This window comes from Aquarana catesbeiana, linkage group LG05 (genome assembly GCF_042186555.1).
Source record: "Aquarana catesbeiana isolate 2022-GZ linkage group LG05, ASM4218655v1, whole genome shotgun sequence".
Lineage (NCBI taxonomy): Eukaryota > Metazoa > Chordata > Amphibia > Anura > Ranidae > Aquarana > Aquarana catesbeiana.
The window spans coordinates 573,888,569-573,901,642 of NC_133328.1; the positions used below are offsets into that span (position 1 = coordinate 573,888,569).

A 13,074-nucleotide genomic window follows, 5' to 3' on the forward strand; every position below is an offset into this window, starting at 1 on the left:
TTAATGGTTAGAGTGGACAGGGATCCACAATGGGTAACTGGGTTACCAAGGTCCACAGGGACTAAGAATCATGCAGAGTAAACAGCTAGAGAAACAGCTATCTATGTGAGCCGGATGGATCAAGGGTGACATTAACACTAGACAGAAAGGGACATTTTCATGTTAAGTTGTGGGATGAATTTGGGGTCAGGCACTACAACTATTAGAGTCAGAAACAGAGAAATGAGAGGTAAAACAGAATACTTTATATGTTGTCAGAGAGGGAAGATGGGATGAGCACTGTGGCTCCCCATCTGATCATAGAATCATAGAAGCTAGATATAAAAGTTATTTAAACAAAATAAAGAAAGTAGAATTTAGACAGGAAAATATTAATGAGAGTTAAAAGAAAGTGAGAGAATGATATGCATGTGTTGTGTACAAATGGGAAAAATGTAAGCGATTTTAGAGAGATATTGGTGTATGTGTGTGTGAATGCTGGGACCTTTAGTTCTATTGCTTGTGTGTGTCATGTACGCAGATGTGACCTCCTCCTTTGTGCTCTCCTGAAAGAATGTGGTCAGTGATAAGCTGGAAGGACACCATGCCAATTTCTGTTTTTTAGACAAAACATTTATAACAAAATGTGCCGTGTTAACGAATCTAATGGTAAACAATGTGATCACAATTATTTTGAATCTGTTTTCCAAACATGGTAAAATGAAGGTTACATTTAACCGTGTATTACACAAATTGAATATCCTTTGATAGTGGAAACAGTGCATTTAAAAAAGGGAAATTAAGTAAAATTAAGTAATAATGAGTATTCATTTCTAATATGAGTTTAACAATTATATTAATAATATAGATATATTGAAACTGGTTTAGACAACCTTTGGTTGGAAATGAAATCCAGGTTATTGGGGAAATTTGTAATGAATGAGATTAGTTTAGATTAAGATAACAATTTTGTAATTTTACATTTATACAATAAGCCCTTATTGAGAGGAAAAAAGATTAAGATGAGGTTGTTATTTTGAATAAAGCTGCCATAATATTTAACAAAGCCAAGATGGATGGAATACATAAGAAGTTCTTCTACAAAAATGATATTGTAAGGTTTTTGATGAAAACTTGATGTGCGGTCCATGATGTAAGAGTAATAATAAATAAAATTAAAATATAACAGACCCATCACATCAAGTCCACACACCCTGTTAGGATAGATGCCGCCTGCAGCCAGTTGTTTTATAGTTTGATACTTTCTGGTCCATCATACAGATTGGTCCTTTTGTTTTTATTTATTTTTTATTTTTGAAATCCAAAGCAGAATGTGTGGATTGTGAAATGATGTGCCCCTTTTTCTTGTAAGTACAGTGGTATAAGCAGAAGAATATTTTGGATTTATGGACATCTCTCCATGACCGCAGGGTATTGTTATCATTTATTATAATATTGCCAGGAAGAAGTTGTCTTTTGAAACATGAAACTGGAGTTCTTACACAAACAGCGTGATAGAAAACAAGCCATTGTAATATATTTATGCAAGCTGGACCCAGTAATGAATGGTTCATCCCGATATATCAGAGCTGTAGCTCTTATGCAAAGGTGCTATTAGACAAAGTTAGATATTGTTTTGGTTAATGGTCCGACATTCTATGCAGCAAATATACAGCTAACTAAATGTTTGTTTAATGAAAGGTTTAAAATACGAGTTTGTTTATGTACAAATCTAGCAATGAAAAATGCGTACATTTGAATCCAGCCACCTTATTGCCTCTATTGGAGGCCGGAGAGAAAGGAAAAGACACATGTGTTAAATTGATGGTGTAGGAATCAGCTGCTGTGAGCCCAGTGCGGGACACACTCCCTGAAGACCCAGATATTTAATTTTTTGTAGATTTGAGTATGCAGTTTATCACCCAGAAGGATACTCTGTATTCAAAGTCATTGGATCCTTTTTGCCCAGCTCAAGAAGCAGAGCTCCATGTTTTAGCAAAGCCTGTGAGCTGTAAAAAGAGTGTATATTTATATAGATAGTCGAGATATAGAGAGCTTTTGGTTCCATTTGAAGGGCCAGAAGTTTGTTTTTACTTCGGCAGGTAAACCAACCAAGCATGCCAAGTTAATTTGATCGGCTGTTTTCAGCCTTCCAGCTTCTTGCTGAGGTAGCCATATTAACTTTCACACATGGAAGCAGACCAGGTGACTAAGGATGCTGCATTTACAGCCCCGGACACTTGATGGGTCTGTGCAACCCACAGATTCCACCCTAGTTCTGGCCCAGTATAGCTGGGATTAATAATTCAACTTTAAGGACCCCAGAACGAGAAGAACAAGTGGTCCACAGGGGGCAACTTCTTATGAAACAGGACTTTGGAAAAGGTGATCATTTATGTCTGCCAGCCACTCTTTTCCCTTCAGCTTGACACATGGACCGTGTCATCAGTCACAAGAAGTTATGGCTGCCTTAGTAAATGAGCATGGGATAGAGCCAGGGTTCTCCACAGTTGTTTTTATAACATACCACTTCTTGTTTTACCTGTTACCAAAGGTGTTACCAAAAGCTGAACATCCCTCCCAGAGATTATAAAAAGATATATCCAGATGCCCAAGTTAGGATCTTACGAGTATGCATTTTGTCTGTATGGACATGTTTTTTGGATGTCCAGTGGCAAATGCTACTGCAAAGGCCACAGTAAAAAGTGTTATCAGAAGTAGTTTGTAAGTACAGAGTGCCAGGGAGTACAGAGAGTAACAGAGGAAATCATTTTTTATAGGAGAGTCCTTACTAGAAGTTTTGAGGTTTTATTTTTACACCCCCTACTATCTACAATATAGCGGACAAAGTAGAGTAAGAAACTAGAAAACTTTTGCCTGAATGTTTTCTTATATTTTATCAAGCCCCTAAGGGGGATGTTGGACTCTCTCCCTATGAGATTTGGTTTGGGAGTGTGTTACTCACTTGCTTATATTTTGTCTCAGCAGCTGAAGTCCTCCATTCGGATCTCACAGAGAATGTTGCTGATCTTTTAAGGTTTTTGACAAACTCATTTATGTGTTTTCTCCCCAATTCCAGATCCTAAAAGTTTGGAAGGATCTAAAACTAAAGCCAGGTGACTTGTGGATTGTTAAGAGACATTTATATATAAGGAAAAGTTTGGAGACTCAATACAGCATCTATTTCATGTACAGTTTTTGCAAAACGTGAAGAAAAAGTCACCTGGGTCCACACCACACACTGCAAAAATGACTAAATTAAAGAAATCTCTGTGTTTGATTTGTTTCCCTCTTGTGATCACAGTCTAGGGTACTTTTTGATTCAATTACTTTAATTGTAAGGGATATATATATTTGAAAAATAGTTCAGCCAAGTTGAAGTCATATTTGTCTTTTGTGCGTCTTCCATTTCATGTAGAATTGTCTGTGTTTACATGTGCTGATAAGTCAGCATGCCAACAATTAAGCTAGAAGGCCATTCTGGCCACAGGAGTGTACAGCCAGTACTCTGTAAATATGTCTTATCAATCATTTGTTTTTCACAATGAAAAGTCATTTTGGTAATGAAAAAGTTGCTTAGCTATTATTTTCTCCACAATGGAGTTTTTTGCTTCTTTGGCCAGGACTACCTCCACCTAAGTGTGTGGAGGTTCCAGGTTAAAGGTGATAGCAGGTATGGTTAGTGATCAAAATATTGATCAAAAGAGGGGAGACTGTAATGGAAATTTGTAAGTTCTGTATATAATTGTATTGTATTTTGTATGTATTGCACACTGCCCTCACTGTGCAACAGCACTAATAATGTTTTCAGTAAATGTTTACATTCTTTCGAGTCCTGATTAGAATTAGCCTGCCTATGTAACGCCCCTTGTTACCATAAATGTACAATTGTAATATTAATGTGATACCTACGTAATCATGTGCATAAAAACCTTCAATTGCGTCATAATAAAGCAGAACAGTAATTTGGAAAGATGCTGAGCGTATCTTTTGTGTCTGTTCCCTACTGCAGTAGTTATTAATTTGGAACCACTAATCAATATGAGGATAGGAGTTGCCTATCATCAATTCAACTGAGTCAGTGACCATACATGCTTTGACTTTTTTTTTTTAATATAACCTTTTTACAATTCAATCAAAACCGTCTATACTGCAAAAAATCAAATAGCCAGAACTTCTGATCTATTTAGATTCAGTTTTGATCAAACTGCGTCAATCAGGCAGGGCAGAGAATTAAACGGATGTGTTTGTTGACTTTTGATAGGAAATTACGATTATATCTTTACTATTGATGTAATGTGGAGCTCCACCTAATAGGGGAAGCTCCGCTTGTTTGCTCCCCCCCCCCCCGTCCATTTGCCACCTTTTTAGGGGGGAAGGGGGAGCAGATACCTGTCAAAACCAGGTACCCATTCCCGGGTAAGATCGCTGCAATCGTTGTGTGGCGATCTACAAGACTTCTGGCTCCTCCTCCCTCTTTTATTTAAAGCTGATATTCACTGCATCTGAGCACCAGAAACGCTATTTAATTCATTTTTAATATTCAAACTCCCCCATCCATCCGTGTCTCCATGCTTTATTTTGTGGAGAAATCACTTTGAAAAACACCCTCCTATCATTTGTCTGTGCCCATCTTGAGTAAGGGCAGATGATTCATGTAGTATTTACTTTCTGGAATCCATTTGCCCTTAGCTCAGGCATGCAGACAGAAGGGTGTCCTTAGCAGAGAAAACCCCTCCTGGATACTCCTGGGATGTATGACCTCTTTTACATAAGCGAGGAAGCCACTAATGAAATGTAAAAATAAAAAATTATAAACCGGTAAATATGATATATATAAATATCCTAATACTGGCAGCATAAGGACTGAAAATAATTAACGCTGAGTGGTACAGGTTTAGGAGATAATAATTTTACCTACAGGTATGCCTTTTTATAGGCTTACCTGTAGGTAAAAGGTGGGGAGGTGTGTGTGTGTGTGGGGGGGGGGGGGGGGGGGGGGGCGCGCTGTGGAGAGAATGTGTGGGTTTTGTTTTGTTTTTTCCCCCCATTAAGTGGGACTGTGCCCGCACTGCATTGGTCAATTGGTTTGTTTTTTTTTTCTGGGGGGTGCGCACGAAGTCTATACTTACCTGATCTGCTGATCCTCTGGGAAAACTGCGCTCCCCCACCGTCCAGCGGTGGACTGTTCCTATTTTTGGAACATGCTGATGTCGGGAACAGTCCAATTTCAAGAACGCAGGCGTGTCTTGTGCAGGGAAGTTCAGCGGGTCAAGTAAGTATATCTCCGCTGTTCTCTTCTCCAGAGCAAAATGAACAGTGTAGCTCATGTAAAGAGGGGGAAAAATTTGCACGGAGTTCTGCTTTAAAGTGGGAGGCTTTAGAGGGTAAGCGTGAATAAACATACCTATCGGCTGTAATTATGCAGATCTTGCAGTGCTCATTTCCCAAGGGTCTGGGGTCATAAAGCCAGCCTTAGGTCACCTGATCAATAGCCGATCTGGATTGTGTATTCATTCACAGCGACTGAAGATGCTGTTAATGTCAACAACACCACATCCGCTTTAGGTCTTGTGACACGGAAACTTGGTGTTTACGCTAAAAAAAAATATTGATCTCGTTCCTTTAATGCATAAATAACAGCACAGTGCTGCCATTTGGCCCTTTTTTATCTCCTGAAGTACCCGGCTGATCCTGCCTGGCTATGCCGCCCCCCCCCCCCCCCCTGTAAACTGACCACGATATATCTACTGTGGTCAGTTTATGTGCCCCCTTCGTCTGCAGCTCTCCCACTTCTTCTCTGTGCTCCTCCCCCTCCCTGCCTGTTGGCGCGTGCCAGTACCCGCCCCCCTCCCCTCCTGCTGCTGAAGTTACATTAAAAGTTTCATACCATCCTCTCTGTTTACAGAATAATTTATTAATCCCACAGGGAAATTGTTAATAATCCTGTATGCCCCTGTGTCTATGCCTGATTTCAGAGAGCTGCTAGGCGCTCACGTGACCGGCCGCCTCTCTCCTTCTCTCCTCCCACCATCAGAGGGGGTTTCTGGGCCTTGCCTGCTGCTGCTGTCAGATGGGGAGAGCAGAGAGTCGGCCGATCACATGAGCGGCGCTCTGAAATCAGGTATAGAACGGCTTGTTTTTATAGGACACGGGCACACAGGATTATTAAACAGAGAGGATGATCTAAATTGAATATAGTGGCTTAACAACCACTTTAAGCTCAGGATTAGTTACAGAGGTAACAGGTGTACTTTTCTATACACTCTAATAGGGCTGAAACAACTAATCGATTACTATTTTCATTATCGATTAATCGGCCAGTAACATAATGGGGTTAAAAATAATAAAATAAGCCCTTTATAGTACAAAAAGAGCAAATAATCGCTACTGTAAATATTACTTTCACAGTTCTACAGTTAAAAAATGAACCACTTACAGTAGCGATTATTTGCTTTTTTTTGTACTATAAAGGGCTCATTTTAGGTTTTTTTTAACCCCGTTATGTTACTAAACGTCTTAGACCTGGTTCACATCTTTGTGTTTTTTTGGTGCTTTTTGTAGAAACGCACTACAGTTCATATAACATGGTTTTCTATGGGACACGTTCACATCTATGCTTTTTTTCAGCCGCTGTGTATTTGGAAAGGGTCAAGGACTTTTTTTTTTTTTTTAACGCAAAACTGTGCTTTTTTGGTTCCATATACTTCAATGGAGAAGCTGCAGAAAAGCATGTAATGCGTTTTTGCAGCATTTTGTATTTTTTAATGTGCCCAACAACAAATTGGACAAAAAACTGTATTTCTCTTCTAATAGTTTATACAGTATATCTCTTCTTCCTGTTATTCTCAGAGTGGATTCAATATTTTGCTCCCTAACCATACAGTTGGTTGTTTATATTTACCACTGCATAGAGATATATAAGAATAAATTGCTTTTTTTAAAAAAAAACTTTACATATTAACTAAATTATATACCACACTTTTTTTTTTTTTTAAGGTTATTAATCGAAACAATAATCGACCAACTAATCGATTATGAAAATAATCGTTAGTTGCAGCCCTACACTCTAACTATACCACCTTATGCAATCCTGTTTTTATCATTGCATTCCTTAGTGGATTCCCTTATCCCTTAAGACCACTAGAGCTAAATAAGTTTGTTAGTAATGCACAAATTGGTTACCAGGGAACATGTTGCCATTGACCACCATAGAAAGTCTGTGTTGGTGTAAATTTTTCCCTACGTTTGTAAATATCACCAATGCTGCCCTATACGACATGGGGAATGGAATGCATGCCTTCACCAGTAAACTGAAAAGTGTGGGGTTACCTTGCTGAGCTGCAGGGCTTGCAAGCAAATCCAGGATTAAGTAAGGCAGAGCGATCATTTATCCAATGCAGGTTGTAGACGGGACTTTACTACTCCAACTCGAACCGATCCTGTGGGCGGGGGGGCCCATGGAACCCAGAATACCTTGGAGAGGTTGGGAAACCCTTGCTTGAGCTCCTCATGCACCTCCTATGTCTGTCACCTGTGTCTCTAATAGGGGCATAGGGTGACCGAGAACCCCAGTCTGATCTGTACTAATTAGGCTCGCTGTACAACCACACTGGAATGCTGTGTGTGTGTGTGTGTGTGTGTGCGTGTGTGTGTGTGTGTGTGTGCGTATATATATTTATATTTTTTATTTTATTTTCTCATACTATTGTGTGCTCTGTGTTGGGGCGTGGCTGTATTCCATTTTCTATTGCGTCTGTCTGCCTTGGGTATTATGGGATGTGTAATGTAGATTAGTGTGGGGGGGGGGGGGGGGGTTCTCCAACAGCTCTCCCTGCTGATTGGACAGTCTACCTTGCCCTTGACCTCCTGTATTCCTGTGTTTCGATAAACCGTTTTATGTTTAGCATCCAAAACGAGTACTGTCTAGTTATTGGTTGTTAACGGTTTGGAATATCTGATATCTGTATTCAGACTGGGAGGAAGCGGTATATGACTAAGCGTGGGACGTTTCATTACAGGTCCCACACTGATTTCTTTTAAATAGCAAAGCCTTTTCTTCTTGTGTTGCCTCCACCAACTAGGACTATAAGTTAATGTAAACCAGACCAATGGAGTCCAACTGGACTGCTGCTAGACTTGTTCTTATTTAATCCCTGTCAACAGTATGTATTGTGTGAACAGCATTATACAGTATGCTGATGGCTGTGCCTGGAAGTTAACGGGGCCTAATGGTGCGCCAAATGGTACTTGCACTTAGGGCAGTTTGCACCCAGACAAATGCTTGGGACGCAGGTGCATCTGGGCATTCATCTTTGGGTGCTTATTGCTCTAAATGCAAGTACTGTGGACCACCCAGCTACAGCAGCTGACTGCCTCTCATAGACTTTTACGGACAGCTAGTAGCAGGGTTAGATGGTGCGCCTGTACCTTCCACCCGCACCTAAACGCTGGAACCTCATGTACTTTGGCTACACTCCCAGTGTACAGGAGGCCCAATCCGTGCAATGAGCCAGAAAAAAAGGCTGTCCATGTAACAAGCAAAATTAGCAACGGCAGAGTAGAAATATAAAAAAATTATTATTTTTAGGGTTTTGGGGGCTTTTTTTCTGTCTTGGTTTATTGCCAAAAACTTGGGTTGCACTTTCCATTTTTTTTTTTTTTTTTTTTTTTTTTTTTGCAAATCTAACAGTCTTGACTTATAATCTTTTAATTAGTCTTTCATCATTTTGTTTTTCTTTTTGCAGCCTAACGGTCGCCCAGTAGAGCTTGCCGAGGAAGAGGTGATTGTTCCAGTCAAAAAAGAAAGTCCAAAGCAGCCTCTTGATGCTGACAAGAAGAATGAAAAGGTGACTATGTACAAGTGTTACAAATTTATTTGGGTAAAACAAAATGTGCACAAAATATTGCAGAATACAAACACATTCCTTGTAAGTATTTTAATGAGCAGTTCAGTCCCTTTGATGTGCTTGCTGCAGCCCGCTGTGCTGTTTTGTAAATAAAATTACCATTTATTTGCATGCCCATTTGTAGCAGACTTGGCACTAAATGAGGAAAGGTTTAATGACTGATTTTCAAAGGCTTAACTGTTACAGGGATGTGGAATGCAATTTTCTGATTTTCAGCGAACCTATGCTATATCATTGTAAAGCCTGTCCCCTCTAATCTTTCTTTCAGCTGGCTCACAGACTAATAATTGGTGCTTCTGGTGTGGGGGAGCAATAACTGCCTGTAAGCTCTAAGGCTAAACAGGAGCTTATACAGCTGGATAAAATTAGCTAGGGGGGTTGGCATTTTAATAAACCTGTTGGGTGAAGCACAGGTTACCTTTAGGATGTTGGCAATAAACATATAACATTTGTGTGTGCAATAGAAATATTTATTTACAAAGAAAATTATGCAGCCTAAGGACCCTTTCTTTATAGCTCAGCCTTGTGTTAAAGTGTTACTAAACCCAGAATCTTCATTCACTATAGCTGGTCTCCCACAACAGGGAAATGCAATTATTGTAGTAAATTTAAACCGCTAAATACCTTTTTCTCACCGGCAGTATATAGCAGCGATCAGTAGTAAAGCTTGTAGGAGGAGTTTTCATTCTCCCCTGATCCTCTGTCTGGACAGTGCTGATTGTCCCTGTGCTGATCACATGCACCCTCCCAAGAACAAAAAAAAAAAAAACTCTCTAGCAATACACACCAAACTGAGCATGTGCAGCCTGTCCCCTGGCTCTGAAAATATCAGACTATTTTTTGGAGACATTGGAAAAAGAGGGGAATCAGAGAAGACAGGATCAACCAGCCTTTATACACAATGCAGAGGATTAACCCCTTAGGTTTCTCAGTGAGTATAACAAGCATGCTTTATTGCATATACAGACTGATTTTACTGTTGTGGGTTTAGTAACACTTTATGGCAGTCCATAAATTCTAAATGGACTCACAATTCACCACAATGTAAGAGACCTGGCCTGCAGCAAACATTTAAATGCAATTAAAGTGGATGTAAAACCGAAATTTTTTTTTGTCATAATATACAGTATAAGATTTCCTATCATTTGAGCCCAGTCTTGCTACAAAGAGTTAATCCAGCTCTGTGCAATCCTCTTTTATTGTTCAGTGAGATAAATCTTGACAAATGGAGAAAAACTTTGTCAAATACTCCCCCTTGTTGTGAGTGACAGGTGATTTACATATCTCGTGCACTAGCCTAAGACATGCATTATTTTTTAATTCCCTCCCCCCACTCCTTTCTTCAGCAGCTCTGCAAGGATTGGCTGTTCCACACCTCAGCATGATTGGGCATGCTGAAGTCATGTGGCTACTTTCCTGTCTTTTCACTGGAAGTTAGAGATCATAGCAGAAGTTCAGTTAGAAATACACAGGAGAAAATGCATATTGACAAGGGGAGTGTAGAGGTGGGCGGGGAGTCTACTGACATCACGACTCCACCCCCCCCGAGCTCCAGACAACAGACCCACCCACAGAATCTGCAGTTTTTCGGGTCTAATAACAGACAGAGGGGAGACATTTGACAGGTAAAGATACATGCAGGAGGCATGTATATCCTTATAGATAACCCCTATGGCAGTAGTTTAGAAAGGATGACATTGGGTTTACATCCACTTTAAGTGTGTGTGTGTGTGTGTGTGCAAAGCACTGCAATGTAGTTTTGTCAGCCCTTAATATATTCTGTGTTGAGGTGCTATTTGAAAAGAACGACGATGCACCACGCAGATTAGCATACATGAACACTATGCAGAGGTGTGAAGCCAGCCTAATGCCTGGTACACATGATGAGATGAACGATCGTCCGTTTTTGTTTTTCTTTTTTTTTCTTTTTTATGCTAGTCTCATATCGATAATGAAGAGTTTACTAAAGTTATGAAAATTCTCGTATGACTGAGTAAAAATTCAGAAGTGATGTAATGTGTTGTGTATTTGTATTGTATTTTCGAACGACAACTGTACTGATGAAACAAAAATCGTACGATCTGGTATCGTACGAGAAAAATTGATTGTCCCATTGGATAATTCCGCATGAATTGTGATCGGCTCTCGAAAGCTCTGTACTAATGATCAGATTATCGTACGATCGCTCTGAAAGCGGTATTTTCCGAACGATTTCTGATCTTGTGTACGGGCCATAACAGCGATTGGAATGGAACTTGGTGACTACGTACACAAATGGTAAACAATGGCTTTCTATTGGATGCGTACATGGTTATTGAAGGTCCCCACTTTATTTTATTAGGTGAAGAAGAATAAAAAGAAACCAAAGGCTGATATAAAACAAACTCAGCAGTCGCCCAACCAGGATAAAAAGGAAGCAGAAGAAGGTAAACAATTCTACTCTCATATTTCTGTCACTTGAATAAGTATTATCTAGATATTAAAGAGTTCACCCAAAATGTCCCTGTAATGATCATTTGTTTGCACAGGAGCAAATGCTGCAGAGATGCCTGGAAAAAAAGGATTTTTTTTTTTTTACTGGCTCAGACTATGGGGAATGGAAGAAAAAGTCTGGACTTTTTAGCTGTCAGAAATAGTACCACTTTACTTTTGTATACACGTACCAGCATAATCTACTTGGGTTGGCTTTAATGTTAAAGAAAAATATTAAATTACTGAGTATGACTGTAGTATGTGTGTAGATAGAAAGATAGGTTCTATCCATCTTTTTGAAGACCCCCTCGTGTGTGTGTGTGTGTGTGTGTATACAGTCACCGGCCACTTTATTAGGTATACCTGTTCAGTTGCTTGGTAACACAAATTGCTAATCGGCCAATGACATGGCATCTAGACGTGGTGAAGATGACTTGCTGAAGTTCAAACAGAGGATCAGAATGGAGAAGAAAGGGAATTTAAGTGACTTTGAACGTGGCGTGGTTGTTGGTGCCAGATGGGCTGATTTGAGTATTTAAAAAACTGCTGATCTACTGGGGTTTTTACACACAACCATCTCTAGAGTTTACAGAGAATGGTCCGAAAAAGAGAAAATATCCAGTGAGCGGCAGTTGTGTGGAAGAAAATGCCTTGTTGATGTCAGAGGAGAATGTGCAGACTGGTTCCAGATGATAGAAAGACAACAGTAACTCAAATAACCACTCGTTTCAACCAAGGTATGCAGAATACCATCTCTGAATGCACAACACATCGAACCTTGAAGCAGATGGACTACAGCAGCAGAAGACCACACCGGGTGCCACTCCTGTCAGCTTAGAACAGGAAACTGAAGCTACAATTCACACAGGATCACCACATTTGGACAATAGAAGATTGGAAAAACGTTGCCTGGTTTCATGAGTGTCAATTTCAGCTGCAACATTCAGATAGTAGGATCAGAATTTGGCATAAACAAAAGCATGGATCCATCCTGCCTTGTATCAATGGTTCAGGCTGGTGGTAGGGGTATATATTGGTGTGGAGGATATTTTCTTGGCACAAATTGTGCTGGTTCATACCAATTGAGCATCATTTAAACGCTACGGCCTACCTAAGTATTGTTGCTGACCATGTCCATCCCTTTATGACTACAGTGTACCCATCTTCTGATGGTTTCATCCAGCAGGATAATGCACCATGTCACAGAGCTCAGATCATCTCACCACTGGTTTCTTGAACATGACAATGAGGTCACTGTACTCCAATGGCCTCCACAGTCACCAGGTCTCCATCCAATAGAGCTTTGGGATGTGCTGGAATAAGAGATTTGCATCATGGATGTCCAGCTGACAAATCTGCAGCAACTGTGTAATGCTATCATGTCAATATGGACCAAAATCTCAGAGGAATGTTTCCAACACCTTGTTTAATCTATGCCACGAAGAATATAGGCAGTTCTGAAGGCAAAAAGGGGTACAAGCAAGGTGTACCTAAATAAAGTGTGTATAATATATTTTTTTTTCACAAAAGTGAGTACACCCCTCTAATTTTTGTAAATAATTTATTATCTTTTCATGTGACAACACTGAAGAAATTACACTTTGTTACAATGTAAAGTAGTGAGTGTACAGCTTGTATAACAGTGTAAATTTGCTGTCCCCTCAAAATAACTCCACACAGCCATTAATGTCTAAACCGCTGGCAACAAAAGTGA

General features: G+C 39.8%; 1 protein-coding gene across 1 annotated transcript in view; it reads left to right on the forward strand.

Moving 5' to 3' along the window:
* The window catches only part of MTDH (metadherin), a 57,013-nt gene that overhangs the window by 15,969 nt on the left and 27,970 nt on the right, over nucleotides 1–13,074 (forward strand). The window contains exons 2-3 of the mRNA XM_073632016.1: nucleotides 8,727–8,828; nucleotides 11,230–11,314. Coding sequence (XP_073488117.1) covers nucleotides 8,727–8,828; nucleotides 11,230–11,314 — 187 coding nt within the window. The remainder of the gene's footprint in view (nucleotides 1–8,726; nucleotides 8,829–11,229; nucleotides 11,315–13,074) is intronic.